This window comes from Hetaerina americana, unplaced genomic scaffold (assembly GCF_022747635.1).
Source record: "Hetaerina americana unplaced genomic scaffold, ioHetAmer1.1.p SCAF_32, whole genome shotgun sequence".
Lineage (NCBI taxonomy): Eukaryota > Metazoa > Arthropoda > Insecta > Odonata > Calopterygidae > Hetaerina > Hetaerina americana.
This window is the reverse complement of record NW_027286897.1, coordinates 1320272-1346932: the sequence shown is the minus strand read 5'-3', so window position 1 is coordinate 1346932 and position 26661 is coordinate 1320272. Positions and strand designations below refer to the sequence as shown.

Here is a 26661-nt window from a genome sequence, read left to right as displayed (position 1 = left end):
TAATTGCAGTACCATTAGTTAACCCTTAAAATTTAAAACTTTATTACCAAGTAATAGCGAGTGTAGTAGTTTGTAATCTTGGGAGAAAGTCGATCAACTTCTACCCACAAAGTTTGACTGTTTGAAGACACGTAAAATCTTATACAAATATTGTACAAATTTCCTCAATACTTATTAAATATTGTGTAGCAAAGTCCCATTTGTCAATTTTACCCGAACAATCGCTTTTGTAATTATGTTTATGATACCAAACAAAAAATGAATAGCACTAAATATGAGAAAAATTTCATTATATAAACCATATTGATCAAATACTTTGATACAATATTATTAAAACCTGAGATGGGAAACAGAATAGTGAGGATATGAAAAATTTACAGAGGAAGGGTGAAATCAATTTGTTATACAAGAAGGTTAAAGCACTGTAGGAAATAAGGAACAAAAATTTGTGATAGCGATCAAAGATGAGTCAGGAAAAATATTAGTTGAAACAAAGCAGATTGAAGAGAGATGGAAGGAATATATAGAACTGTATGGTAAAGACATTGGGCAAGCAAGCTTAGGCATAGAGAATATGACATTCTTAAGATTATCTTAGGTCCAGGTTTATTTGATGGCAAAATAGAATTGGCATTAAGGGAATTGAAATCAAGTATGGCCATGGGGTATGCAAGGAAAGGTTTAAGAAAATGTGGGATGAAGAATTTTTATGGACTAATTCGCAGCAATCAATGGGGAGGAATTTGGTCTGAAGATTTTGCCCATTCATGATGAAGGGATGTTGAAAAGGATGGAAAAGGATAACTGGACAGAAAGGAAAACAAATGAAGCAGTAAAGGTGGATGGAGAATATTTCGATTAGGAATGGGATGTTGAAGACTAATAGGAAGGATAATAATAGGGAAATGATGAAGGGATAGGAATCAGATAGGAATGTTGGATGGAATAAAGGGAGGAAGGAGGTATATTAAAAGGGAGAGTGAATTAAAAGGGGGCTTGATGTAGGGAGTGTAGTAATTCAGGCTATGTTTTGTGGGAGAGGCAAGGGAATTATCATTGTACCATTGGTCCTGTGCCTGTGCCCATTGCACTATTGGTCCTGTGCCTGTCTCCATCAGATACTTACCTTAGTTGGTAGATTACCAACAACAACATATTTCTTTGAAAATACTTGTTGTATGATAGATAAAATGTAAGTTATACATATATAGACAATAGCTGAACTATTGCCAAGATTGTCATTTTAAACTGAATATGCCGATTTGAGAGGCCCATTTGAAATGATGTGCTTGCTATTTCTAAGTAATATTAAAATAAAATACATATGTAGCATTAAAAATCTTCAAGGGAATCTTTATTAACACATAGCTATATACATACATTACAGCAAGTTTTGCTGAGAATTAAAAATGTACATAATTTTTCAAAAATGTCAATTGTTTACAACTGTTAGAACTTAACAAAAATCTCAGCATAGGAATTTTCTTTTTATACATCATTGGGCATAAAATATTTTAGTGATTACCACCAGCATGAATTTGCCAGTTGACTTGTTAAAAACATCTAAAATTTGAAAATAAACTTTAACTTGAAATAATTCAATGCAGTATGTGTGACTATAATGAGCTTTGCTGCTTCAAAGTACACACTGTCACTTAAAGAATGCTCCGCAAATATTATCTCTTAAAATTTTAAGAGGGCTCTGCTCAGCTATTTTATATATGACCAAATAGAACATGAGGGAATTCTTGGTAGATCAGCCATGAAATTTTCATGAAAGGTGCTCATTCAAAAATTAATTACATGAAGTTCCGTTATTAATTTTATTTTGACAAAATAAAGTTAAACTAAAATCTACTTTAGAACATATACTTGCCACAAATAACAAAGACCCAATTGTCTAATAATTAAATTAAACCTACTTGACTTCATATGACAATATAAACCAGTTATAAAATATTCCTTCTGGTCTAAAACATTTTGCAAAACTTCATGGCATTTATCCAATATATCTTGATCAGTTTCATTATTTTGCCTGAAGAGTTAAATATTTTCCTTGACTTCTCTTGGTAAAATATCATAAACAATCAAATTTCTCTTCAAATCAATTAGCACAGGAAAACTAACGCAAAAAGTTAGTGTCTCAAAATGTTAAGGGATACAAATGCATGGCTTATATAATTCACATTGAATGATCAACAGAAACAAAAAATATACATTTTAATGGTAAAAATATTATCCTAGATATGGTTAAAAAAACAACTACAAAATTTTTCACTTAAGATGTAAAATTAACGAAACTAAATTTTTAAATAACCATCATCTTCACTTTCAACCTTGAACCCTACTTCAATGAAAGGCATCTTAAATCACACTGCATATTACTGATGGTAATAAAATCAAGGCAACAACATGCATCTTCCGTATGCATTGTTTTCTTAATTCTTCTTGAACTGAAGAGAGCCAATGCTATAAAATTTAGGTTCTATATTTACCTATGCCTTCTGTTCAGTACAAATGGATGACACATCCATACATTTTTTTCTGCATCCTATTAGAAATGATTTTGAAGACTGGGCTAAAATGTGACCAAAATTCAAGATCTTGTAAGAGTCATAATATTTTAGATAAATTCTGCTCATTAAAAGTCTGCAAAAACTTCAATCACATAGTCTGAGATTTTCATTAGTACTTTAAACACAACTCCTCAATACTGGTGTATTGTTGCTCTGGACACAGGTTAATAACACAGTGAATGAAGACTCAAGGAAATTAAAAAGAATAGTAACTCACTTCTAAGTCTCCTTTATGCCTAATTATAGCTCTCTTGTTCAAGTATGAACTGAAGGGGTTTTCCTAAGGAAAGGAAAACTGCAGTTCATTAAAGTGCACCAGCCACAAAGAACACAAGCTAGTCACTTGCTTAATCTTCTTTCATTTGCAGGCTATTGATCATGATCAACCATGCATAGCTTTAAACTGAGTAGAAAATTTATTTACACACAAAGCTTTGAGCAGTCATAATTTTCACATTCTCACCTATTCATTTTATAATATCACCGCATTTTTCTTTCTTCTTGCCTTCTTAACTCAATAATTAAAAGTTTGTTTAAAAAATTATTTTTATTTATGACTTAGGACATTACCACTATGTTGCACTTAAGAGATACTTAAGTGGACAGTTCTTCCTATTGTGGTCACTTCCCTGAGCCTTCTTTCCTGCTCTCAATGAGCAACTGAACTTCTCTCATTGTCTTGACCAACTTGGAAAATTCATTGGTGGTGGTGTCCATCTCTTGGTTAAGTCAAACAGATAGCCAGAATTATGGCCTCCATTGCCTTCACAGCAGTTCTATAAGGGGGAACATGATATTAGAGAAGAGTTAAAAGACAAGAAACTGTGACTGCATTTTTGTTTAGAAGATGATAAGATGACCAAATGCTGTACAGTGATCTGCTATTATAATAGCTCTCTCATTCTGAATGCTTAAAAAGACCTTAAGGTAGTCATAAAATATCACTTATCTGAAAGTATTAACTATTGTTACAAGAAAAAATTCCAGAAATCATTGGAAATTGCAAGTCTTTTTGATTATAATATTGATTCAGGGTTGAGAACAAGTACAATTCAGTTTCCCCAAAAACTATTTCATACTTGGCTGTACTATCCCTCATTGAGTGAAATATTCCAATGATTTTTCATTCTTGCACGTGTGTGCCACACCTCTCGCTCCACGGATAAAAACATGCAATTTAAATAAGATACTAATGTTAAATGTAATAATATTTATTAATGTAATTCATAATCAATTTTCCAAATGACATTGGCTTATTCCAAAAAGACAATTAATTTATTCTTCCTTAATAAATTTTCATTTTCAGGATAAATGTGCAAAAATTACATAAGCCTATTCATGCATTTTTCAGATAATAGTGAATTAAGTGGGTAGTGAATGACTCAGACTGACAAACTTGGAATTCAGTTTAATAACTTTAACTAAAAATATTCATGCAATTTATTTTTGGCACAGTTCAGCATATTCTTTGTCCTTCTTAAATTTACCATAGGCTCCATTTTTATTGCTGTATTGCAAATGGCCTATTTATACTATCTTTAGTTAGTCTTTAATCTTTACTGTGGTGAATTCACTTGAATATTGCTTGAATCCATTCTAAACAGCCTGATGCTGATATAATTTGAGAAATAGACTTGAGGATACAGAATACCGAGAGATTTTGCTTACCCAATAAATTTTCCATCCCAGCAGTATAAATTATTATTAAGTAAAAGTTTCTTACCAATTTATTGGGTTATGAGTCATTTCCATGGATGCGCAAGGGATGAGATGCTTGTAGGCTGTTGTTTTCTCTGTTGTTACTGCATTGCTAAAGTAAAAAATAGAATATGTAAGTACAAAGGAATTGCAGGAATCAAATTTAAGGCAAATTAATTCTATGAGCATGCACATATTCTAATACAGAGGCAACATGCATAAGGTTGGCTATAAATGATATGATATACAAAAATTGAACTTGGTCATACTCATATCAATAATCATCTTACAGTTTTCTTTCTCTCCCACGTCTTCATGGCTGCTTTGTATTTTTCAAACTCATGACACCAGTCAGAGTAAACTCTCTGATAGTCATGCGATTTAGTTGGAGCACTGCAGCGGTGGGCATCTACAGTAACATTATGGCTGCAGAGGAGTTGACCTCCAACCCAACAGTCATATCTTCCTCCATCAGCTTCAGTTATTCCAACTACAACCAAACCCCGTTCAGAGGTTTCAATGTATTTCCCCGGCCTATAAATGAATAAACATATATATAAGGGAAATAATAACTCTTCATGTTATTTTATACTTGCTGTTATTAATGCCTATTAGAACTTTCTTCTTTTGGTAAATATATGAATTGATCTCTTTGGTTGGTTTGAACACATATCTAAATACACCTAATAATTATATTAAAGGCAATAGAGTTAAAAAAAAAGAATTGAGGAGTTAACAGATAACAACGTCAGTGAAAATTAATCTGCGCATTTAAAAATTATACATAATTAAGTGATGAAAGTTTTTAGGTTCGATGAAAAGATTTACCTTCTGAAATCACAAAGGTATAATATCATTAAAAAGGTTAACTTAATTTAATCACAATCATTCATTCAACAATTAACTGGATATTAATTCCTATGGGGTTCATGAATGATTAAGTAGTCAAATTAAAGAATGAAGTCTGGAGTTAAAAAAAGCTTTAAATTAAACAACCCAACAACACTTACTCAAATATTACATGTGTAAAGAAAATATGAACATAAATCAGAATTAAGGGTAGTACTTTATGCCCTCAGAGCACATAATGAATCTTGAAAAATGGCAAGATTAGCAACAGCTATCTCCAAAATCCCATTAAATTGAATAGGACAAATATTTGGATTCAGCCCATAGAAATTTTAAAGAATTTTGGTATTTCCTTTAAGAGTTGAACCAAAAAAATAAAGCAGAATCTTCAACATGAAATATGTAACAAATGGTCACGTCTCTTTGTTGAATTGAAATATTTGCCATGGACTGTTTAGAAACACGATATGATATAATATAAGAGTTTTGATTTGATTAGGAAATTACTAGTGATCATGTAAAAATCCTGGTTGATTTTTACAATCTATTTATATTTTAAATGTAAATTTGAATACCAAACTCAAAATTTCCTGGCAACAGTGGATAAAAGTCCATGACTAACTAAATACTTCTCATCAAAGGAAGTAAACTCAATAGTGCCTTTGCCTACTCTTGTATTTTGACGCATATCAGAAAAAATAAGAGCATTACTAATTTTATACAATGAAAGCTAAAAATCACCATGAAAGTGGATAATTTAGAGAAACAAACTTTTAAAAATAAAATATCATTTCACTGAAATGTGAAAAAGTTCAGCATTCATTCTTTTGTACTATAATTCATATTTTCAATTGGACCAAAAATGCCTGGATTCTGTGCACTGTCTAAATAGCTGTAAAAATAAAATAAATCTGGAATTCTAAGAATATCTTCAGTGAAAATATAAAATGTACATACTTGTAAATTACTTGGGAACGTCCTTTGTCTTTTGAGTGATGATACCAAATAACATGCTGATTGGCTAGTACTTCAGGCATTTTCAAAAAGCAGCCTAGATGAATACTTTGGCCCCATGTTACAACCATTCTCTTCTTCATTGCAGAGCTGTCACACATACTATGTGTAGTGTTTGCAACATCTTGCAGGTAACTTTAAGAGATCAATTATGGTAAACATTAATATATGTACATTTCAATCATGCATTTAATGTTCAATTGCAGTTACTCCTAATTGACATGTGAAAAACACAATTAAATAACTTTGTTGACTTACCCTGGAATATATGGCTTGCAGGAATTAGAATCTTTGTCCCATCCACAGTATGGATCATGGCCACATCTTAAGCAATTGTCGTATCTTCTATTGCACATCACCAAGTCAATTTGACGTATACGATTATCAGAGGCAACATACAAAGATTTGTGCTGGAGAAAATAAAGACATTAGCAAATATACAAGAAGATTAAGAAATAACTCGGAAAAAATGTTAATTATAATAACTTCATACCTGATCTGATATTGTCATAACTCTAATTGGTTCATCAAGGGTAACATCAAATACATCCAGCAATCTTGAATGAGATTCTCCTTTTGCATCAAACCATTGAACAATTTTGTATACTTTTCCTGTATCTGGAAAAAAAAAATGGTTTATTAATAATTATTTGTCAAAAAAGGACAGCTATAGTATAATTATCAGCCAAATTGGAGTTTTTCATTGCAGCTTTTGATTCATTATTTAAAATATCAAAGAGTAATACTTAAGTGCAATAAGGTAAACAGAAATTACTTACTGGATCCTGCATAATACACTGTGTAGTCCAACTCTCTTCCATATATACTAATTTTCAATTTATCAACCACAAGGTGAGTAAACAGCACATCTCTCTTGTAATATATAGGTTTAGAATTTTCATGTGAAACAGCTTCATCCATCAAAGGATGAGACCTAATGAAATTTAGGACTGTATCTGAAATTTAAAACAATAGTTTTATTAAAATAATGAAAATGAATGTTAAAGTAAGGATATTACCATTTTAGATTATTATTTTTGGAAATGGAAAATACAAGTATGAAAATGAATTATGTGAAGTATCCAATTGATCAAATTTTAAAATCTTTGAACATTCTTGATATTTTTGCAACTTGTATCATTTGAATTAATTTAATTTTTTAGTCCTTTTTTCTAAATAATTACTAGCCCCAGACCAGTTTGTCATGAACTTTGAGGATAAAGTTGGGTTTAATGATATCTGTAGCACCTGAATTAGAAATGAACACGGTATCACTGTTTGATTGTATTATAATATTATTTATTTTATTGTTTAATCTTATCTAAAAATTAATACTTTTTGCATGACATGTATTATTGAATGATGCACGCATAGAATCACTCACCTGGTAGGGTTTCTGTGTCATTAACACATTGGCCTGGTCTTGGTTCAGGGACACGGTTTGAAAGGACTGGCAACCAAGCAGAACTACTTGTGGCTTGTTCTTTAAATTTTCCAGCAAATGCTTCTTGGATAGCATCAATTGAGAAAGAACATATTGCTGACCCCATAAGCCCATTAGTTGATGTAATGAAAGTACCATAGAAGGTGGTATCATCTCCTGGCACTTTATAAATGCTCTCTGCAGTCATTTCATGAAAGTAAAGAACAGATATTATTCCTTGGAATGAACATATTACTTTTATAGATTAATCTAAGGATCCAAGTTTGATTTAAAATATATTTAAAATGAATCTAAAACTGATAGATATTGTATAGAGCGAAAAACAACAGCAAGCAATTGTTTTTTGGTAGGAAAAAAATTATAAAGAAAATAGTTAGACAGAGTAAACCAAACCATCCCATAAGTAGAATATTACTTTGGCAATACAAAACATTTTGTCTGAGCTAGGAAGTGGAAGTAATGTAATTCATTTTTGCCTACATTAGTCCTCCCAGGAGGGTTGTCAATGTAAGAACTAATTTGCCCAGTTTTATAAGTGTTTCTTAGAGTTAAAATAACTATATAGTGATTTATATCTGAGTGAAAAATTGTATTCTCACATATGTATTTACAAATTTAAATATTAAAAAGTAGTGTCAATTATAATAATTATAAGGGAATTATAAAAAGATACATATATTTAGACCAAGAAGAACAATTTTGTCATTAATTTCATTAATTTTCTTAAATGAATTTTAATGGTGCAAAACATTCCAAATATTTTTTTACTCACGAATTTCATTGAAGTAGAATGGGAACTCTCCAGGAATAGAGCAGTTCAGTCTTGCTTTTAGGTATGTTGCCCAATTCTGACTCAAAATATTTTTTCCTCCTGTGTCCCTCTTGCAAACACGTGCCACTCTAGAATATACACTTTTGCCACAGTTGATGTATTCCACTGCAGTCTCACGGAAGAAGAAGAGCACATATTCACCAATGTCGTAGGAACCAACGAAATCAGGTTCTGAAATAAATTGAAAAATAAAAATGTAGAACTTAAAAAGTTTATTTGCATGTTACTAGAATAATAATTTGACAACAAAAATGATTTTCAAATGAATAGCTAATTAATTAAAATCCCAAGCTTATCACAATTTAATACTACCAGAGCTACGGTATTGGTATGAATCTGGATTCATATAGCACATTTAATTATGTAATTATATAGCAGCTAATTACATTACTGATTTAAAATTATGCCCTTTTTCTATTTTCTAATTATGAATGAAGAGAGGGAATTCACCCACATTACAGGCTTAAATTGTGTTACCAACAATCAATTACCATAGTAGTACACTTTGAGTAAATCAAATAGGCTATACTGATAACATTTCCTGAGTTTCAGAAAAATAATTTCAACAGAAGAATTTAAATTTTACACTGAAGAGCAGAATGGTACATTATAACAAGAATATTTGGCACAAATTAGTCTGCAGCAATCTTTGATTTAACCTATATGTATATAGCTTTTGTCAACTGTAGACCATAGCAAATCTATACAGTTTTTAAAATTTTCAGGGAGAAAAACTGTGACCCTGAAAATAATGGCATATTTAAAAAAGCATGAATGGATGATCCAAGCAGTGCTTGACAGCTAACTTGAAGGTTCATCCTCATATGCTGTCTAGATTTACCATTCCAATTCCACTCTTTGTGTGGATGTTATTTTGTAATGTTGAAATGAGTTTGACTAGGTTGAAGTTATGGGTCCAATGACCTCCTCGGTCAGAGCATATTAAAACTCCATTACAACATAGAGAAAATGTCGAAGTATCTCTTATCATTGCTAATACAGCAAAAACCTCACGTTGGAACCTTTATAGACATGGATTCTTCTGGAAAGAACGATCTGCCAATCTCTCTCTGCCTTAAAGCTCAGTAGGATATGACAAATAAATCAAATATTCCCAGGACTTGAAAGAATATTGACTTTGTATCTGCCAAGTATGGGCTCTAACTAAGCATTTCCACCTATAGTTGCCTCTAAAAGCACGCACGAAAATTGTCTAACTGGACGCAAAGCGTCTGTGGGATGCCAGGCATTTGATGAAAATGCCTCCGTTTAAACCAGCAGTTCACCAGGAAACGCACTTCACCTTTTAGTTCTAAATGCGTGACGACATCTTCCCGGCCACCCCGTGCGGCCTTTCTTGACTGAAAGGAATTTCAATGCTCGTGCATTAAATGGGCGCACGATGTCGGCTTCGAGGATCGCGGCGGGTTATTGAGGGAGGGAGAGAAGGGATGGAAGGGTAGAGGCACACCTCCTTACGGCAGCGGCCACTCGAAATTAGCTTCATTAGGAGACGGGGCTTTGGTTGTGGGGGAGGGGGTTGGAGGGTGCTGGAAGGTTGCTGAGGATGCGGTCATCGCGTTGATAGGGAGGAGTGGGGGTTGGGGCAGTGTTAGAGGGGGAGAACAGAGTGCGAGGGGGAAAGATCCGGAGGGGATTGGGAGAGGGGAAGGGGCAAAGAAGTGCCCTCCGCACGGAAACTAAAGGCTATTAAATATTCATACACGTGGACGACTTTTCTGCCGTGACAATTATGCAAATGGCACCGTGGTGCAGTCGGCTAGAGGCTGTTGGGCAGGACCCTGCGGTGCGCGCATTAGGCCGACCGTACCCTGGAATTAGGGTGTGGGAGGGTGGCCAATGTGAGGTTTTTCTTCGCCGAAGGGGTGAGGTGAAGAGAAGTTTATTGGGAGGGAAGGGTGAGGAGCGTGGGTGTGGTCGGGGAGGGATATGGCGGCGGCCTGAGGCGATTGGAGGACGACGAGTGATTTTTTCCCCGAGGGAGTGCAGAGTGGGGGAGGCGGGTAGAAGATTGGGCATGTTTATGAAGTGCTGCCCCCGAGGTACAGGAAGCTGCGGAATTCTGGACAGGGTGGTTAACGATAGCGGGGGGGTTTGTACAGAATTGGGTGGGAGGAAGCGAGCGGGGGATGACGCTGAGAGAGAGGACGGAGGGTTGAGAATTGCCGTTAGGTTTGGATGAGGGGCTCTATCACTTTATTTCTTTGATGTTGCCAACGAAAATAGACGGGACAAAACAGACGAATGGAATTATTTAGATATGAGGTGAAAGAAAATTTCAATTGTGCCCACCGAGCACTGGCAAGTAAATTAGGAGAGAAGATATTAAGAGGATCAAGAGAGATAGGAAGGGGGTGCAGAGAAGCTGCATAAGTAGAACGAAAAAGGAAGCAGCAAAAAAGAGGGAAACTGAGTGAAGAGAAGGAAGGGGAAGAAGCGGACAAGGCAGTTTGAGACATTGGAGAAGGAAGTTTTGTGAGCACAATTTTAAGATATCATTGGAAGATGTAACATTAGACCAGTTTTCACGCAGTTATATACAATAGTATGAAATCAAACAATTTGATGTTTTAGCTATAGACTATTGCATAATTTTTCAAGGAATCAGAAAAATGATTCTTGTTCTTTGAGAGCTATGGCATATTCATTTTAAGTAATGATTGATCGTAAAGTTATTAGATTATGAAGACTAAATTTTTTCTTTGAGAGGGGACTTTTTCTTGGGCGATCGAGGGGGTTTCCACTGGCGAGGTCAGATCTTAATATAGGAGGCCATCCATTCCCTTTTCATTTCTATGGCCTTAAATATGTTTATACTGTCCATTGCCATCTTAATTGCAAAAGTAACTTTTGACATTAGGATGTTTATTACTGAATGAGGTCGCTAAATTCTTGAAACACTCAAAAGGAAAAAAACAACAAAATTCACATGAAGATAAGGAAAAAATACTATTGATTGGATGATAAAAGGTCCATAATGAAGTAAGAGAAATTGAGAGGAGTAGATAGGGGATACGAAGTAAAAGCAACGGGTGCTCAGCCAGCCAAAGATAAGCGCGAGGGGCCCAAGTCAAGTGGCTGCAAACTCGGATACGACGAAATTAAACTGCTCCGTAGGATTTTGAAGGGGGTTAGAATGTGAGGAAGTGGGAGGGGCATGAAGGGAAACGGAAAGCAAATGAGATCCTCCATACGGGAGAGGGGTTGTAATAGCAGTCAGCACGATTTAATTTCGGTCAAATAGAAATATTTTACCACCATAGTTCTAATTAAACTACGAATATTCGCAGTAGTACACACATGATACAAATAACAGGACGTTGAAAATAAAAAAAATTATTTGTATTTTAAACCAGGAAATATAGTAAAATTAGCGGCACCTTCATTTCACTAATTACGCAATGTTTACTATTCCAATAATGGCTCGTAATGGCTCAAATTATGCAAAGAAAGTAATTGAGGAAAAATGTTGCGCAGTTCCCACATGGAAAATTAGGAAAAGGAATCATAATTATTGGCAAACGTAGGCATATATGAATGACATCTCGCCGCACTATACATATATTATACGGAGGATTTGAATAAGTGTATCGTAATTGCATTAGAAAATTATTGTCAGAGATGAGGTTTTGATGATTAAGGAAATGGACGGACGAAGGATTACACAAATAGACGTAAAAAAGTAACAATAGACTAAAAACTGTAAAGTCTATTCATTAAGCGATCTCCTCCAGGTTGGACGGAAGTGATGACGCCACGGGTACGCGAGAGCTTGTGAGACGTGATAGTAGACAGATGAAATTGATTCCTAAGGGTGTCCTAGGACTCCAATGATAGTGTGATGAGGAGTTCGGAAAATAAGAGGAGTAGGAGTGGGACTCATTCGATATCCGAGACACAAGAAAGTAGCGAAAGATTAAGCTTCCGGTGAAAGATATGTACAGAAAAAGAGAAGCAAAGATGGCGGTCAGGTTGAGAGGTTAATATCTCCATCGTATTTTCTCCGAAGTCTCAATTCATTGAACGTATCGATTCAGAAAGCAAATATAGTTATCTATTTAGATGCCCACACCAGAGATAGAAGAAGGATGGGATTTCACCACAAAGTTGAATTTTGTATCTTAGCTCCCAAATAGCAAGTGGCTTTTGGAGATGGTTTCCATTCATATCTCAAAGGGGCATATTAAATAGATATTTTAACAAAAATAATACGTAGTGCACAGGTCGAAAAAGAACCGAGGGATGTACTGGCCTCATTTACTATGATGGATTACAATTAAATAATAGATACACAAAGGGTTCATATCATATTGACAAAAACTGATAAAGTAGCGATACCTCCACTGATTTCATTAAACCTATAAGCAACATGAATCATAATTCCAATATAACATAAGTCGTAAATTATTATGTTATACAATATACAGCTATTATACAGCTATTTAACATGATGAATACATTTATTCTTTGAGTTGGATACTTATTCGACTATACAACTGGGAATGCTGGATCTGACCAACTTTTAGATTATGAAAAAATATTCGGAAAAACACTTCTTGAAATTTGGGAGTACAAATTTCCATACTTTCTTTACACAAATTCTCTGCTCAAATTATTTTACATTCCAAGGTAGGTTCCTTAGATGAATGTACACCGACTGATTTATGTACGGTAGTGACACTGTTTGAGGCCCTAGATTATTATTCACATAACGACACTCTTCTTCCGTGCTACTTAACAAAGCTATGAAATAATGCAAAGAACCTAAACTTACCTTATATATTATATATATTTCAGAAGTATTCATGAATTTAATTGGTTAAAAAACACGAACAGATTAAAATACATAAATTGAACCCGGATTGATTTCTATTTCTCATTACCAAATACTAGTAATTAAAAAAGTCCTCATGATTTCTTTGGGGATATTTTACGGAAATTAACTGTAGTTATTTAATCCATTCTTGATGACTCTTCAAGAATTATTCATTTTTGATTCATAATTGAAGCTATTAGTTATTATTTTCATTATTTTATCACAGATGGACGATTTTGAATCCTGCCGCGCAATGAAACGTCTTCCGTCATCTACATTCATCTTGAACCCCACGCACCGAGAAAGAAGGCAACGTAAAAAAATAATCCACATGTTTTGCATAAATTCACGGTGAAACATTAAGCATAACTCCATAGGGTAACTAAAAATTAATCGTCCCCAAAAGTGATCCAGGAGACCGCGGAGCATCGTCAGGAACGAGGCAGAGCTGGAAAGGGGCATAAGTGATTTGGGGGACTTGAGCGGGTGACATAACGAAGTCACGGCGCCCCTGCCCTATGACCCACTCACTATAACATTAGAATTTACCGTCCAAACTACTCGCCTGTACCGACGGAGATAAGCTTAAGGTTTCGCTGGGTAGGGTGAGATGGAAGTGAAAGAGGGAAGTGGGTGGAAAGGCGGGGTGGTGGGAGGGGTATACCCGCTCGGGATATGGCTAGATTTTCGGGAGGACTCTCAAGCCTCCCATAAAACTCGACTCCTCGGAATCCTTCCCTCAATTGCGCTGCCGAATGTCATCTCGAGTTCCCTCGGGAGAGAGCTCCGGATGAAAGACGGCGTGGAGGGCACGGGAGGTTGGAAAATGGGAGGATGATCTCACGAGACCCATGTTTACTTTTAAGGAGCGACATGGTGGCGAAGCTCGGGCCGCTTAAAGCAAGGATTTTACTGGTTTAATTATAGGTGCATGCGGTTATTATACTCTTCAAAAATTACATATTGATGAATTAAATAGGTATCGTCAGTTGGACTTACGGTATTAAGTAAGCCCTAATCACTCCTTCAAATGGTGCTTTGTCAATTGTATTTTTGTATTAAAGAAATTTGAAATTTCCAAGGAATTTTCGTGATTTTGTGTACAATAAATATAGAAATTGTAGTGCCAAATCAATTTTTACAAAATTACGAGGTAAAATATTTTTGGTAAGGGGCAGACTCCCGTATTTAGATATGTATGTAGAGATGTGTGTGTGTGTATATATATATATATATATATATATATATATATATATATATATATTATTAATATGTATATGTGTGCGTGTATATATATTCGTATGTGTGTGTGCGCGCGCTCAGTGTGTTTTTGTGTGTGTGGTTTGACATTTCGACGGGCAGATCGTCATATTCAGGTTAAATATGATACACGATTGTCAAAAGATACATAAAACCCACAATGAACCGAGCATTTTAGTTGAATTTTCACATTTTTCTAAAAAAATATTTAATTTTCTTAATGGGAGATAGAAAATTAGTTTGTGGAAGGGGATGACAAATCGAAGGTACTGGTGGCATATTTCAAGTCGCAATCTGTAATCCTTTTGGCTCGGAACTTCTGGTTGTAGTTCAAAACTTATATAAACGGCTATTGCGCCAAATATCCACGACGATCCAGGGAGTTACATTTAATTATAACCTGCAATAAAACCCGTTTGAGTGACACAAGTGAGCAAAAATTTGGTAACTTTCGTTCGAAATAAGTTGTATTTTATTGAAAATATTAATGCTAAATGAAACTTTCCATCTAATTCGTGGTCTGTGGAGCTCTTCTCTGAATCTGTTTCATTTGGCCGAAAAGCTTTTAGCGTGCCCAGAGCGCAGAAAATCTTGGGAAGGAGCCGCTTAACGGTAGAGAGTGAAGGGAGAGATGAAAACCTTGGAGACACGGAGTAGGCGGGAGGATTCGACACAGGAGGGGCGGGGCGAAGGGAGCGAAGAGGGAAGGGACTGATGAGGCGCGGAATGGGGCGAGGAAAGCCGAGAGATGGGAAATCGGCGGGAGAGGCGGGCGGGGGCGCAAATGCGGGTTCGCTCGGGAGGGAATGGAGAGAGAAAGAGGGAAGGGAGGATATATCCCGTGGCGGCAGCTGCAAAATATTGGCGGACCCTTGAGAACAAACACTCCCCATTACCTTCTTTCAAGAACAACACCATCCGCTGGGGAGTATTGCCTGCGCACTCACCGTACGTTTTCCCTTTCGCATGTCTCCTTGTCCCATAGTGTAGAGAGGGCGTGTTTGGAAAAAAAATCCCTCGTTTGTAAAACGAGGGGCGGTATCATGCCACAGGATGGTGATGGCGGCATCACAACGGTGGCAAAAAAAGCAAACGATCAAACTCTACTTCAAAGTTCCCAGGCAGAGAAGCAGTGAATATTTCCAAACGAAAATTTCCCTTTTTTTTTGCTAACTTTAACCTGAACAATCATCATTTCCCTTTCCAAAAGATACGCGGTAGGTATGATCAGAGTGAGATAGTTTTTAATTGACGTGGACTGAGCGAATTTTTTCTCTTCATTTAAAAAGTTTTCTTTGCCATTTCTGTGCGTCTCCGCAGGCCAAGTACGGAAGTAAAATTATCTTGCTTTCAAGCCACCTGCCCTAAAAAAACAACTGATGGTATTAATTTCACTATAAATGTAACTCTATATCTCCCATTATAATACACGTGAGGTTCTATTAAGAAAAACATATTCTAGGAATCAATTGGTCCAAGGCCACATGGGATAATAAATCATGTCGTGTAACTTAAATGACCAATGACTGAAATGTACAACAATGTATGATTACATTTACTTTGAACTAGATTAAGAGCTATCAGTAGGTCTTCAAACTTCACCCCCCCCCCTCAGTGTGTCAGGGGTCAAGTGTACACACTTGCAAGCCGTCGGTAACGACGTCCTTTGACTTGCTAAGTTGACATCGTGAATCCGAGCATCAAAAAAATTCTGGAAGGCTTATGACAATCAAGCAGCAACAACTATAAAAACTGCATTGAATTGATAGTAACGTTGCGTCTCTGTTTCCCAGTGAAATTCTAACTAGTATTTCAGCACTTCAAATAATGCCACGAACGACAGTTCGTCGTGAAAGTCTGAAGCTGGCGATATCTCGCTTCGCTCTGCATGACACTGAGCATAAAAACCTGGACTAGGTGCGTGCAACCTCCTGTTGCTCCAGAGAATAACGCCAGGAGATCGAGGCCCAAGAAAGCAGTTCACTGTGAAAATCCTTCCACGGGAAAAAGTACAAAGGAAAAAAAAAGAATTTGTATCGGTGTGCTTCTCCGATGAGGTAACATTCAATGCCCGCGGAAAGGTAAACAAGCGCGCCCGTCAAGTTTAGGGAAGCGACATCGACAAGGAATGATGGAAGACATGCCTGAATTTCTTTTGACAGACACTTGACGTGCGCTCACAAAGCTACTATATAATAATCAGGATTCAAGGAAACGGTAGGATTAATTAACCCAATGGACGAAACATCACCTCATTTTTCTCGCCGTGCACGTAACGTTCTTGATGACCTGCTTTCGTGTCGTTGGACTGGAAGGAGGGCTCGAATCAATGACTTTCTTGATGTCCACATTTGAACCGTGAGATTTCTCATATAAAATATGCTTGAAGGTAGTAGTTATCACGGGGGGTGATCGACAGTTGAGGCTGAAGTCATTCGCATTATTAGGAATATGCGGGTAATTTTGAAAGGGTTAGGATTTGTAGGAAATGGTGGGAAAACCCAGAGTCAGCATTAGATTGCTCCTAACGGAAGGCTCCAAGACATTTCTTTAAGAAGTTTTCTTCGAGAGGAAATGCCTACGCGTTGAATTTCCATCCCCTTGAAGTGATCTCCACATGAGATCCATATAAGGATAGGAATACCTCGGGCAAAAATTCGAAACTATGACCACGGGGTAGGAATTCAGTAAACATGACTGAGTTGACTTCCTAACTTATTTTACTAACTCAATATTTTATCTACCATTTATTTTTCTCTTCTTTTTATCTGCAAATCATCTTGCATGGACAGTGAAGTATTTTACATTTAGATACGGCCGTGCATGCAGCTTTTGTCAACATTTTTTCCATTATTTGTGGTTGAACTTTAAGTAAGACTCTTATGTTGCATACCTGCTATAGAATCAGTCCCTAAAACACCATCTTGCGGTGGCTGCCCGGATACCATGAAATCAATTAACAAATACTTTCAGCTCAAAATGATATTACCGAATCCCAATTAAGCGAGTAATTGCCATACTCGACATCATGACCAAGCTCCCGACCCTGATAAAATAGCAGGGGATAGTGTGGGGATTCTCTCGCGTCATTGACGGTCAATGCAATGATATAGTTTCAGAGAGACGAATGAACGAGGGGGCTTCGGGCGATCTACGGTGAGTCGAGTGGTCCATGGTCGAATTCCAGAGTAGAGAGAGAGAGAGATATATACTGTATGACGCGGAAGGAGGATGCGGGGAAGGGATGGGAGGGTGAGAACGGCTTGATGAGTCGTGCGAGGTACTCCGGAGCCAAGGGCTGGACTCAGATGGTTGGGAACAGACGAGGACGCGGACAAGGAGAGGAGGATGTGCGAAGCTGCCGAGTCGGGGAAGGGCAGAATAGAGATATCCTGTGAATCCTCTCAGGGAGCAACGACGCAGCCGATAACTCTGTATTGTCGCTACCATGCACTTCGCTCCCACGAATCCCACTCCCTCCGGCACACCTCCGTTGGTTCCTTCCCCTAATATTCTCCGAGGCGACCTCGTCGAAACCTCCAGCCCCATGCCTTCGTCCAAGCAACCCTTCTCTCCCGTCTGTACTCGTCCCCACACTGCGGGGGTTGGGGTGGGAGACGGCGGGGGTGGGGACTGGATGGGTCAGCGTGCGAGCCGGATGTTGATAAGGGCTTTTATGGCTGCAGATCCCCGGAGGGAGGAGGGGTGTGACCACTCCGTCTCCCCCTTTGAGCCGGGGAGGATGGGCGTGGAAGGTGAGTAAGAAAGATAAATGCATTTGTTACGGGCGAAGCGGAGACCAAATTCCGACTCATTAATTGAACCATGGTTAATTAAAGGAAGCGCGAACAAAGAAGTATTCGCAATGAAAATATAAACAATAAATACATCGCACATGAGTAAATAAACTTTGAATTTCCACACAAAATAAAACCACAAGGATTCACAGTACTGCAGAATCTTAAGTTATATTAAGGGCTGCAGACACTTAAAGAGCGACAAAACCAGACTGAAATGAATTATGCGAGAACTCCAGCTCTCGTCGTCATCCCGATCGAATATCCTCCTCTGATTAGGGTTGAGTGAAGTGGATGCGCGGGAGGAGAGCGGGATTTCTAACTCTGTTGTTGTTACGGGTTGGAGATCAGGGGGCGGGAGATTCTCCTCATAGGAAGGGGTTAGTAGTTCCCTATTCGTTTTGTCAGAGCGGAAGTGGAATGGTTCCACACACGAGCCTGGTTGCACAACTTTGAGGCGAGGTCGAGATGCAGTCGGAAGCGCCATCATGTTCAGAGGTGAAGTGGACGAAGGATGCAATGATTTGGGGCGGGGTTAGTGCCCCTGTGCCTGCAACGTCCACTTCAGAATTTCTCTCTCACGGAATTCTTGGCAAAGTGGTGTCGAATTTGCAAAACCGTTCACATGACACTTCACGACCACAATTGTGCCTTTCTTTTACCTCCCGTGACCACCTCCTGCGACAACAGATGGCAGCAGGAAATTGTGACACGGTCAGCTGTAATCCTTTAGGAGTAGAAGGAGTACTTAGGGGAGGCGACCGATAGCTAAGGTCATTTGCGCCATTAGGGATGGACAGGAAAGGATGAAGGGTGGAGAGAAACTCGGCGTCGGTATTAGCCTACTCTTAACAAAAGGGGTCCGAAGCCTTGTATTTCCCTGTATACCACCGTGTCGTCAGCAAATAATCTGAGGTGGCTAGTAACGTGTGAGCTTAATTCATTAATGTATATTGAGAATAGAAACGACCATATTACACTTCCCTGGGGGGGTTTGAGTGACAAAAGTTTTTTCGGGAAGTTAAAGAAGATGTTGAAGACGCCGAACGTTCAGTACACCCTTCGACCTCAAAAAGTGACGTAGATATTGCAAGAGTAAAGGCTTTATTGGTCAAGGATCTTAGATTGAGTGTTTGCATGTTTTCTGATGAAATTGGCATCCCTAAAAGTGATGTGCATCAACTTGCATCCAAAAAAATGGGTATGAGAAAGGTGAGCGAAATTGGTGCTGCAAGTGCTCTCGGATGAATAAATGGAAACTCGCACGCGGATCTGCCAAGAGCTTCTCGACCATGTGAATGAGTATCTAAATTTTTTAGACAATGTCTCGCCAGACTTTTCCCTCTTCCTCGCCTAAAATTAGAGCTGTAAGGGCGTCACCACGGCTCGGTGGAGCGTTACAACAGGCCGTGACGAGGGAGCGTAGAAGCATTTCGGGTGCCGTCTTCCAGAAGGCGTGCGAGGCGCGGAAAATCCGCTGCTAGCGGAGTGTGAACTCACAAGGGTACTATTTTGAAGACTTTCGAGGGAATGTATCAATTCTGGTCATGGGACTACTTTTAATTTTTCTACTTTTGGAACAGATCTTGTATATTATACTCCGCAAACCGCTGCAAGAGCGTGTGACGGGGGTGTTTTGTTACCAGATTTACGCTGTTAAGCGCCAAAAAATTCAATGAAATGCTACCAATACTACAAGGCGCTATTTATAAATACTATTTAAGGTGAAAAGTGGGGATTTAACATTCCACGGGTAAAAATATCTTTTTGCATATTTCTAATTACAAATAAGGCACCTTGTATTTTCTCAAAACACTGCACTCGAGCCTACTTTTATCGCTGGATATAAGGACACAGTGAAAAAGTTTAAAAATCCAGCACGTACTAATGAATACTAATGCAATGTAAGCTTCGTAACAGTTTTATTTCCAAGAAAATGTTAGCATTGAAATGAACAAGGCTACACAAAATTAACACTGTGAAATTACTTTTAATTAGCGCAAGGACACATGGGATGCTATCAGCCTCACTTATATAAAAATGTTCTACAGCACGGAATATGAATCAAGTATTTCGGAAACATAATATAGGCATCAACTAAAAGAACATTAAAATCTTTTTTTGTGGAAGAGCTGAAGAAACTGTATGCAGATATCACACATCCGAGGGGTGAAAATAGAGCAAAAGGAATCCTTCACCTACTAGGGGAGTAATAGATCTTGGAATGGAAGAAGTTGACTGACTTGAAGCGAAGAATAACTGAAGCTCAGAAGGCGTTCATGAAGAAGAGGCAACTATTATGTCCAAAGAACCTGAGGCTGCAAACGAGGAAGGAGTTCATCCGAACTTTCGCATGGAGCATGGGCACTCTTACGGATCAGAGACTTGAAACACTTGAAAAGTGGATCAGCGACGAATAGAAACCTCTGAAACAAGGTGCTGGAAGAGAATTATGGAGATGGAATGTACAGGCAAAGTAAGGGACAAGGAGTTAAGTAGAAGAGCAGAAGAAGAGAGAACAATACGGAGAAATCTACGGCAAATAAAAACTAGATGGATTGGGCACACCTTGAGGCACAATGGGTTCGAAACATATTAGAAGGGAAATTCCCGCCAGGAAGACTAAGATACAAGTACATGCAACAGATTCAAAAGGGTGTAAAAACAAGAAAGCTATCAGGGGATCAGGGCATTAACACTGATTAGAGAAGAACCATTAAACCAATCATGGATCTGAAATACTGATGATGATGATAGCACGGAAAGTCTAAAGTATGTACCAAGTCCACCACTAATCAATCTTGAAGAAGTTGATGTTTACCAAGGTTATGGAATATTTTCGTTAATCATAAAAAAATCATTGTTTAACATAACAACTTGTTACCGCTGATTGCAATTATACTTTAACATACTTTATCAGTATTTCGAGGTCTGTCATTTCATTTATAATGATGATAACGGTTTTCTCCTTGTGACATTAATACGGAGTATATAATTGCACGGAAAATTAAATTCCAATCCTTCAAAAAGAGATGCTAAAAAGGATGCGATTTTAAAAGCTGTCATACATACGTACCACAGAATTTGCGACACATCAGTCTTTCATATCCGAGGTACATGCTTTGGTGTTTATAAACCAAAATTTCAAACATTCACAAGTGTCACAATATTGTCACGGCGTGTGTTGGAATGCGAAGACCAATACACCTCATATTTCGGTGAATCGATAAACCTCATCATTTTGCTTCACAGAATTTACAAAACTTCTTTTTGGGATACACAGTCATTCATGATAATCCTGATCTAGATACCTCATTTAAGGCGTAATTTTAATCAGCGGAGAAGTCATTTGGTGTCATAATGTAAAAGATAAGAGTGTAGAAGCAGGCATTTCGAATGACCCCCTCAGTGTGGCAACGAACAAAATTTTAGAATTGCTTATATTTGCCTCACTTTTCTCTCTATAGTTGTAGCTGTGCAAAACTGGATTCGAATTTTCCTAGTGTTTTTGTTGTGACGCGCAATGTGGTAATTTCCTCGCAAAAAAATACACTGAATGAAATCGCCAAGTGGAGAGCACCAATTAATGCTCGCTCTAAAAGCCTCAAAATAAATTTCCCGCCCTCGGAGAAATATTTAGCTCGAAATAATATTCGCAGCTGAATATTACGCGCAGTAACATTCATTAGAGCAGAAACCGCGGAGCAATTAATTTTTTAATCGCGTTGCATTATTTATCGTACCGGAAAACCAAGTGAATTCTTTTTTTTTCTTCAAATTTTAGAGCTGTAGGTTTTCACCCTGCGGTGAGCGGAAAATTTCGTGTCGCGCAATTAAGAGTGTTTTTGATTTATTATTCGACGGATGGAGTAGTTGGCGCTTATATTACCATAAATTTATGTGGGTTAGAGCTGTTTGTTTGCCCATTTGAGATTTTCTCCAGCGTTTTACATGCTCAAAATCGAAGGGGAAAAAGAACTCACGAACAAATTAATTCCTAGGAAAAAAAACGAGCAAGGTAAATGATTATTCACGCGGCGCGATGGCCATATTTCAGAGAGGAAGGAAAGAGTAAAGCTTAAATGAGATATGGAATGATGATTCTTATATTAAATTATTTCCCTCGAAATTCTCCTAACACATATTAATGGCTCTGTTGGTACTAGTTCCCCCGGAGTTCAACACCCCGCCATTGTGGTGGGAGATGAGCTAATGATTAAATATTAGCGGGACTCCGCAGAAAAAGAGGTTGCTTCATACACAATCTGCCCTCGTTAAAAGCAAAAAAAATGAAGGTTCACGTGAAAAAATATGGCTTTTAACTTTAAAAAAAATTACAAATATGCATTTATTAAATAAGGGAGTATAACGCTGATGCTTGGAGAAGGGATAAAAGTAGACTTTGCCCACTTTTAATTCCCAAAGCTTTTTTTTAATGGCTTTTTGCTCCAGTATTTCTTTAGGGTATATATATATATATATATATATTCAACAGTTTATTCGAGGGAGAACGCCAATGCCCGCCACTGCCAAAAATATACATCACGAGGTACAAAAGCGAAAAAAACGGCTCACTCAAGAAATGGGAGGGAGCGGGTGTCGCGATTCAACGTTTTTGAATTTTTTCCCTCGCGCAATCCGACGGGAGCAAGGGGCACGTTGTTTTTTTTTCTTAGCCTGAGAGTGAAAGTTACTTTATTCCGATATATGAGATTCAATTAAATCGCCCGTGTCAGCCATTGAGATTTTTAATTGGTTCCACTATAGCTCCGCAAACTATGGTCACATTACAGCCGTTAGTCTGATTGTTTTGCATTCGGATTAGGGCTGCACCACTCAAACGGGAAGTCACGCGTTGGCAATTGTGCCACGCTCGCCTTAGGTAATCTTTCAAGCAGATGATTTATACCTCGATAATCGGAGTCATTCATATTCATCTGTGCAAATGTATGCAAAATTTGAAATGATTAAACCAATAGTTATAACAAAACTGACTCGTAAAAGTATGAGCAAGTAGGAAACATTTTAAAAGCAATTCAGTAGAATTGGGTTCCAAAACAATGTGAATTCATTGACATTCTAATTTATGAGGTTTCACCTCGGGCAAATAATTGATAGAAAAAAACATACGCGTGCATTAGCATTTATATTCCAGCTGTGAAAGAGCGGGTAAGATTGGTGCATTATGATGCGGAAGAGTTCGTCGAACGTAGATTCCATCATTCGTGCAAAATTTAGGTTGTGGTGACCACAATTGGGGATGGAGGAACACATCGCTATTTACTTTCAGGTGCACTTTTCTTCTTTTATTTATCTGCCTTGATATCATGCGCAAATTCAATTCAACAAACCAAATTTTGCGAGTCTTGAAGGAAATGAAGAGGAAGACGTACAGTAGATTGAAATGAAATGGTGAAAAGGGACTGGAAAATTTTGTTGGAATGGCAATTTTTGAATAAGGCTTAGATTTATGTTATACCAGGCTTAAAAAAACTCTAAAACAATAGCGTAGACGGAAATTTCGGATGATTGCGTATAAAATAATGCAAGAATAGTATTTTTATACTCTCCGGCAGCGAATAAATTTCTTCAAAAAGGCTGTAATAAGCATCATGAAACCGGCACTTTTGAAATATTGAAACTTTGCTGTGGAATTGTTGATTTGTGAGCAAAGAGTTTACTTCGGGAGTCCAAACAGGAGCCACAGAACTTTGTACTAACACTGTGATTCTACGGAAAGACCATGACCCTAAATTAAACAGAATACTGTCAACTTAAAAACTTCAATGTGAGCATTTCAATAAATGCATTAACACCAGTTACCTCACTTTTGTAAAGTGGAAAACGAGCAAGCACTAATCAAATACGGCAGAGAGGACAAAGCCAATGGGCATACTATTCAATTGCAATATATTATACTATGCACTCTAACAATTAGTATAACGCATCAACTACAATAAAGTACTGGTTTTGAAGTTTTACTTTAGCGAAATTAATTCCAAACTCAAGCGGAATTGTTCAACCGGGACGAAAAGTCTTCCTGTACAAATTGTCACTATGGGTTTTAATCATTTTTGAAAAAGAATTTTTAGGAGCAAAAGAAATCATTAAGAAGGCTAGAATACATTTAAAAATATATTCTCGGTAATAAAATTCACGAGGAATAACTTGCCTGTATTTAGCAGTATTTGCCATGCTACATTTATTAATCGACATCGGAAATGCAGTAAAACATACCCGGGCTTCCAAGGTGCCAGAGGAGTTAAAAGCTTGCAGCCAGGTCTCAGAATTAGGGTGCAGGGTGAGCATTAAACACTTGAAAGTACATAACCTTAGTAAAAATATTGTGAGTAACAATACTATCCTTCAATTAATTAATTAAACAGATATTTACAAAGCAACAATTTTTAGATTCTCCATGGGAAATGTTTTCGGCATGAGACTATATATTTTGACGAGTAGTTTGGAAGATGCATATCGTACCCTCACCAAGTGGGAGGTGATAGTTATCACTTTCCTTTCCCCAGAGAAGAATTACTCTTAAGGCGTTTCTCAATCCATTGCAATGAGGTGAGGATTGAATTGGGAGTGTTTTGCGTAAAAGTTATCAGACCAACTCGTAGGTTAGTCTGATAGATGGAGGTAGAGATGATCTAATACTAAGCCACCTAGTTCGTCGGGTAACCTAGGTACGCGTCTACATTTATCATAAGGATATTTAAAAAAATCTAGCTCCTCTTCAATGCACACTATCAGATTCGAGAATCTGAACTGACTGGTGACAGGCATTTTACCTTTAATGTGCGGTTTTAACTTTTACCTAAGCACAATACAGCGATGAGCCATACTGTTATATCGATTCTAAGCTGGAATAAGGAAAGGGTTGCAAACGCCACTCATAAATCTGATTACTATGCCCTTGTCTTTTTTTCTTTTGGAATCGTAGCATAAAACTTTAAAACTAGAGCTATGCGAATGAAAAAAGAATCAACTGGAATCATATCACATTTATTCACTTGGTCAAAACACTGTATTGTTAACATCGATTGCGACTGATTGTCGTTATTTATTCAAAGCAGAAGATGGAAAGGCAAATATGTGATAACTTCCCATCCGACGCCGAGCTAGAATCCTGTTGAATCGAAATCCCAGCAAAATAAAAACGAAATTATTCAAGACGAATATACATTAGCGATTGAAAATCGAGATAGAGGAAAACCAAATTAGTGTCATACGTTTCACCGCGAATTGAATTGGGATCACTCGACGCCGACCCGAACCTCAAATTTTCCCTATTCCTCGGGATCGGTGCTGAAAACAATGTGGACCGCGAAGCACTGTCTCACCCTTTGACACTGCGTGGGGCGAATTTCTTCGTCTCGCGTATCGGAACGGCGAGCGATCAACGGGAAGGTCACCAGTGGGAGTGGACAGAGGTGCAAGAGGGCTCGGCATACCGGGGAAATGGGGGGGGGAGGGAAAGATTCAAGCAGGTCCCTGGGCAATTGGCAGGTGGCCCAGACGAGTTTTTGGGGTAAGTTCTCCTTAACCCTCTCCCCTGGCGCCGTGATTCGAGGGGGTTCGGGACTAGTTTCGGGTCGGACAGCCCTCGGGAAAGGAAGAGACGAGGAGTTTCGATGACGGGGAGCCTGGGGGGGGGGGGTGGAAAAGGAGGAGGAATGGTTGAAAAGGGAGTAAGGGGAAGAGAGAGAGAGGGTGGGGATGCGGGGTTGAGCGATGCCTGCGCAGGGGGAGAGGAAAGTTTTGAAGGGGATTGGGAAGAAGGAGGAGGAAGGGACGTGAGAAGGAGGGAGAATGGGAGAAATGACGCATATCCAAGTGCTCTCGTAAACTCGGTGCAGTCTGAATGGAATTCCTGGGCGAATGAAAGCCACCCGGAGTGGAATACTCAGCGAGGGCCGTGATCAGCGGACCGAATGAAGGAGGGGGTTGGAGAGCGGGGGCGGGCGAAGGGTAGGGGAGATGGGATGTGAAAAGGGGGGATGTCGTCTCTTTCTTGAGTTTGAGAAAGAGGGAGAGAGAGAGAGAGAAAGAGTGAGAGATGATGAAGAGCTGCTGGAGAGGGTTGGGTCGAGGCGAGATAGGACGGGACTCTTGAGGTTTGGAAAAGAATATGGCGAGGGAGATGGATGATCATGCGGGTTAATTATGACCTGGGAAAAAACCACAAAAGAGGCGAGTGGAGGAAACCATTGGCGCGCGCCGGGGAGCCACTGCTGGCGGGTAAACCGTGAATTGTGAGCGGCGAATGGTGATGGACTCTACCTCATACTAAATGAAGTTTGACGAGTGAAACTGGTTCACAGAAATTACATGCTTAAATAAATTGAAGA

At 38.1% G+C, this 26661-nt stretch overlaps 1 protein-coding gene across 1 annotated transcript in view; it reads right to left on the bottom strand.

The window, feature by feature from the left end:
• Positions 1-1356: 1356 nt before the first annotated feature.
• Sema2a (Semaphorin 2a) overlaps positions 1357-26661 on the bottom strand; it is a 1147864-nt gene continuing 1122559 nt past the window's right edge. The window contains exons 7-15 of the mRNA XM_071589072.1: positions 8354-8584; positions 7522-7758; positions 6917-7093; positions 6631-6755; positions 6396-6547; positions 6081-6272; positions 4565-4808; positions 4300-4386; positions 1357-3352 (exon numbers count right to left, since the gene is read on the bottom strand). Coding sequence (XP_071445173.1) covers positions 4312-4386; positions 4565-4808; positions 6081-6272; positions 6396-6547; positions 6631-6755; positions 6917-7093; positions 7522-7758; positions 8354-8584 — 1433 coding nt within the window. The 3' untranslated portion in view covers positions 1357-3352; positions 4300-4311. The remainder of the gene's footprint in view (positions 3353-4299; positions 4387-4564; positions 4809-6080; positions 6273-6395; positions 6548-6630; positions 6756-6916; positions 7094-7521; positions 7759-8353; positions 8585-26661) is intronic.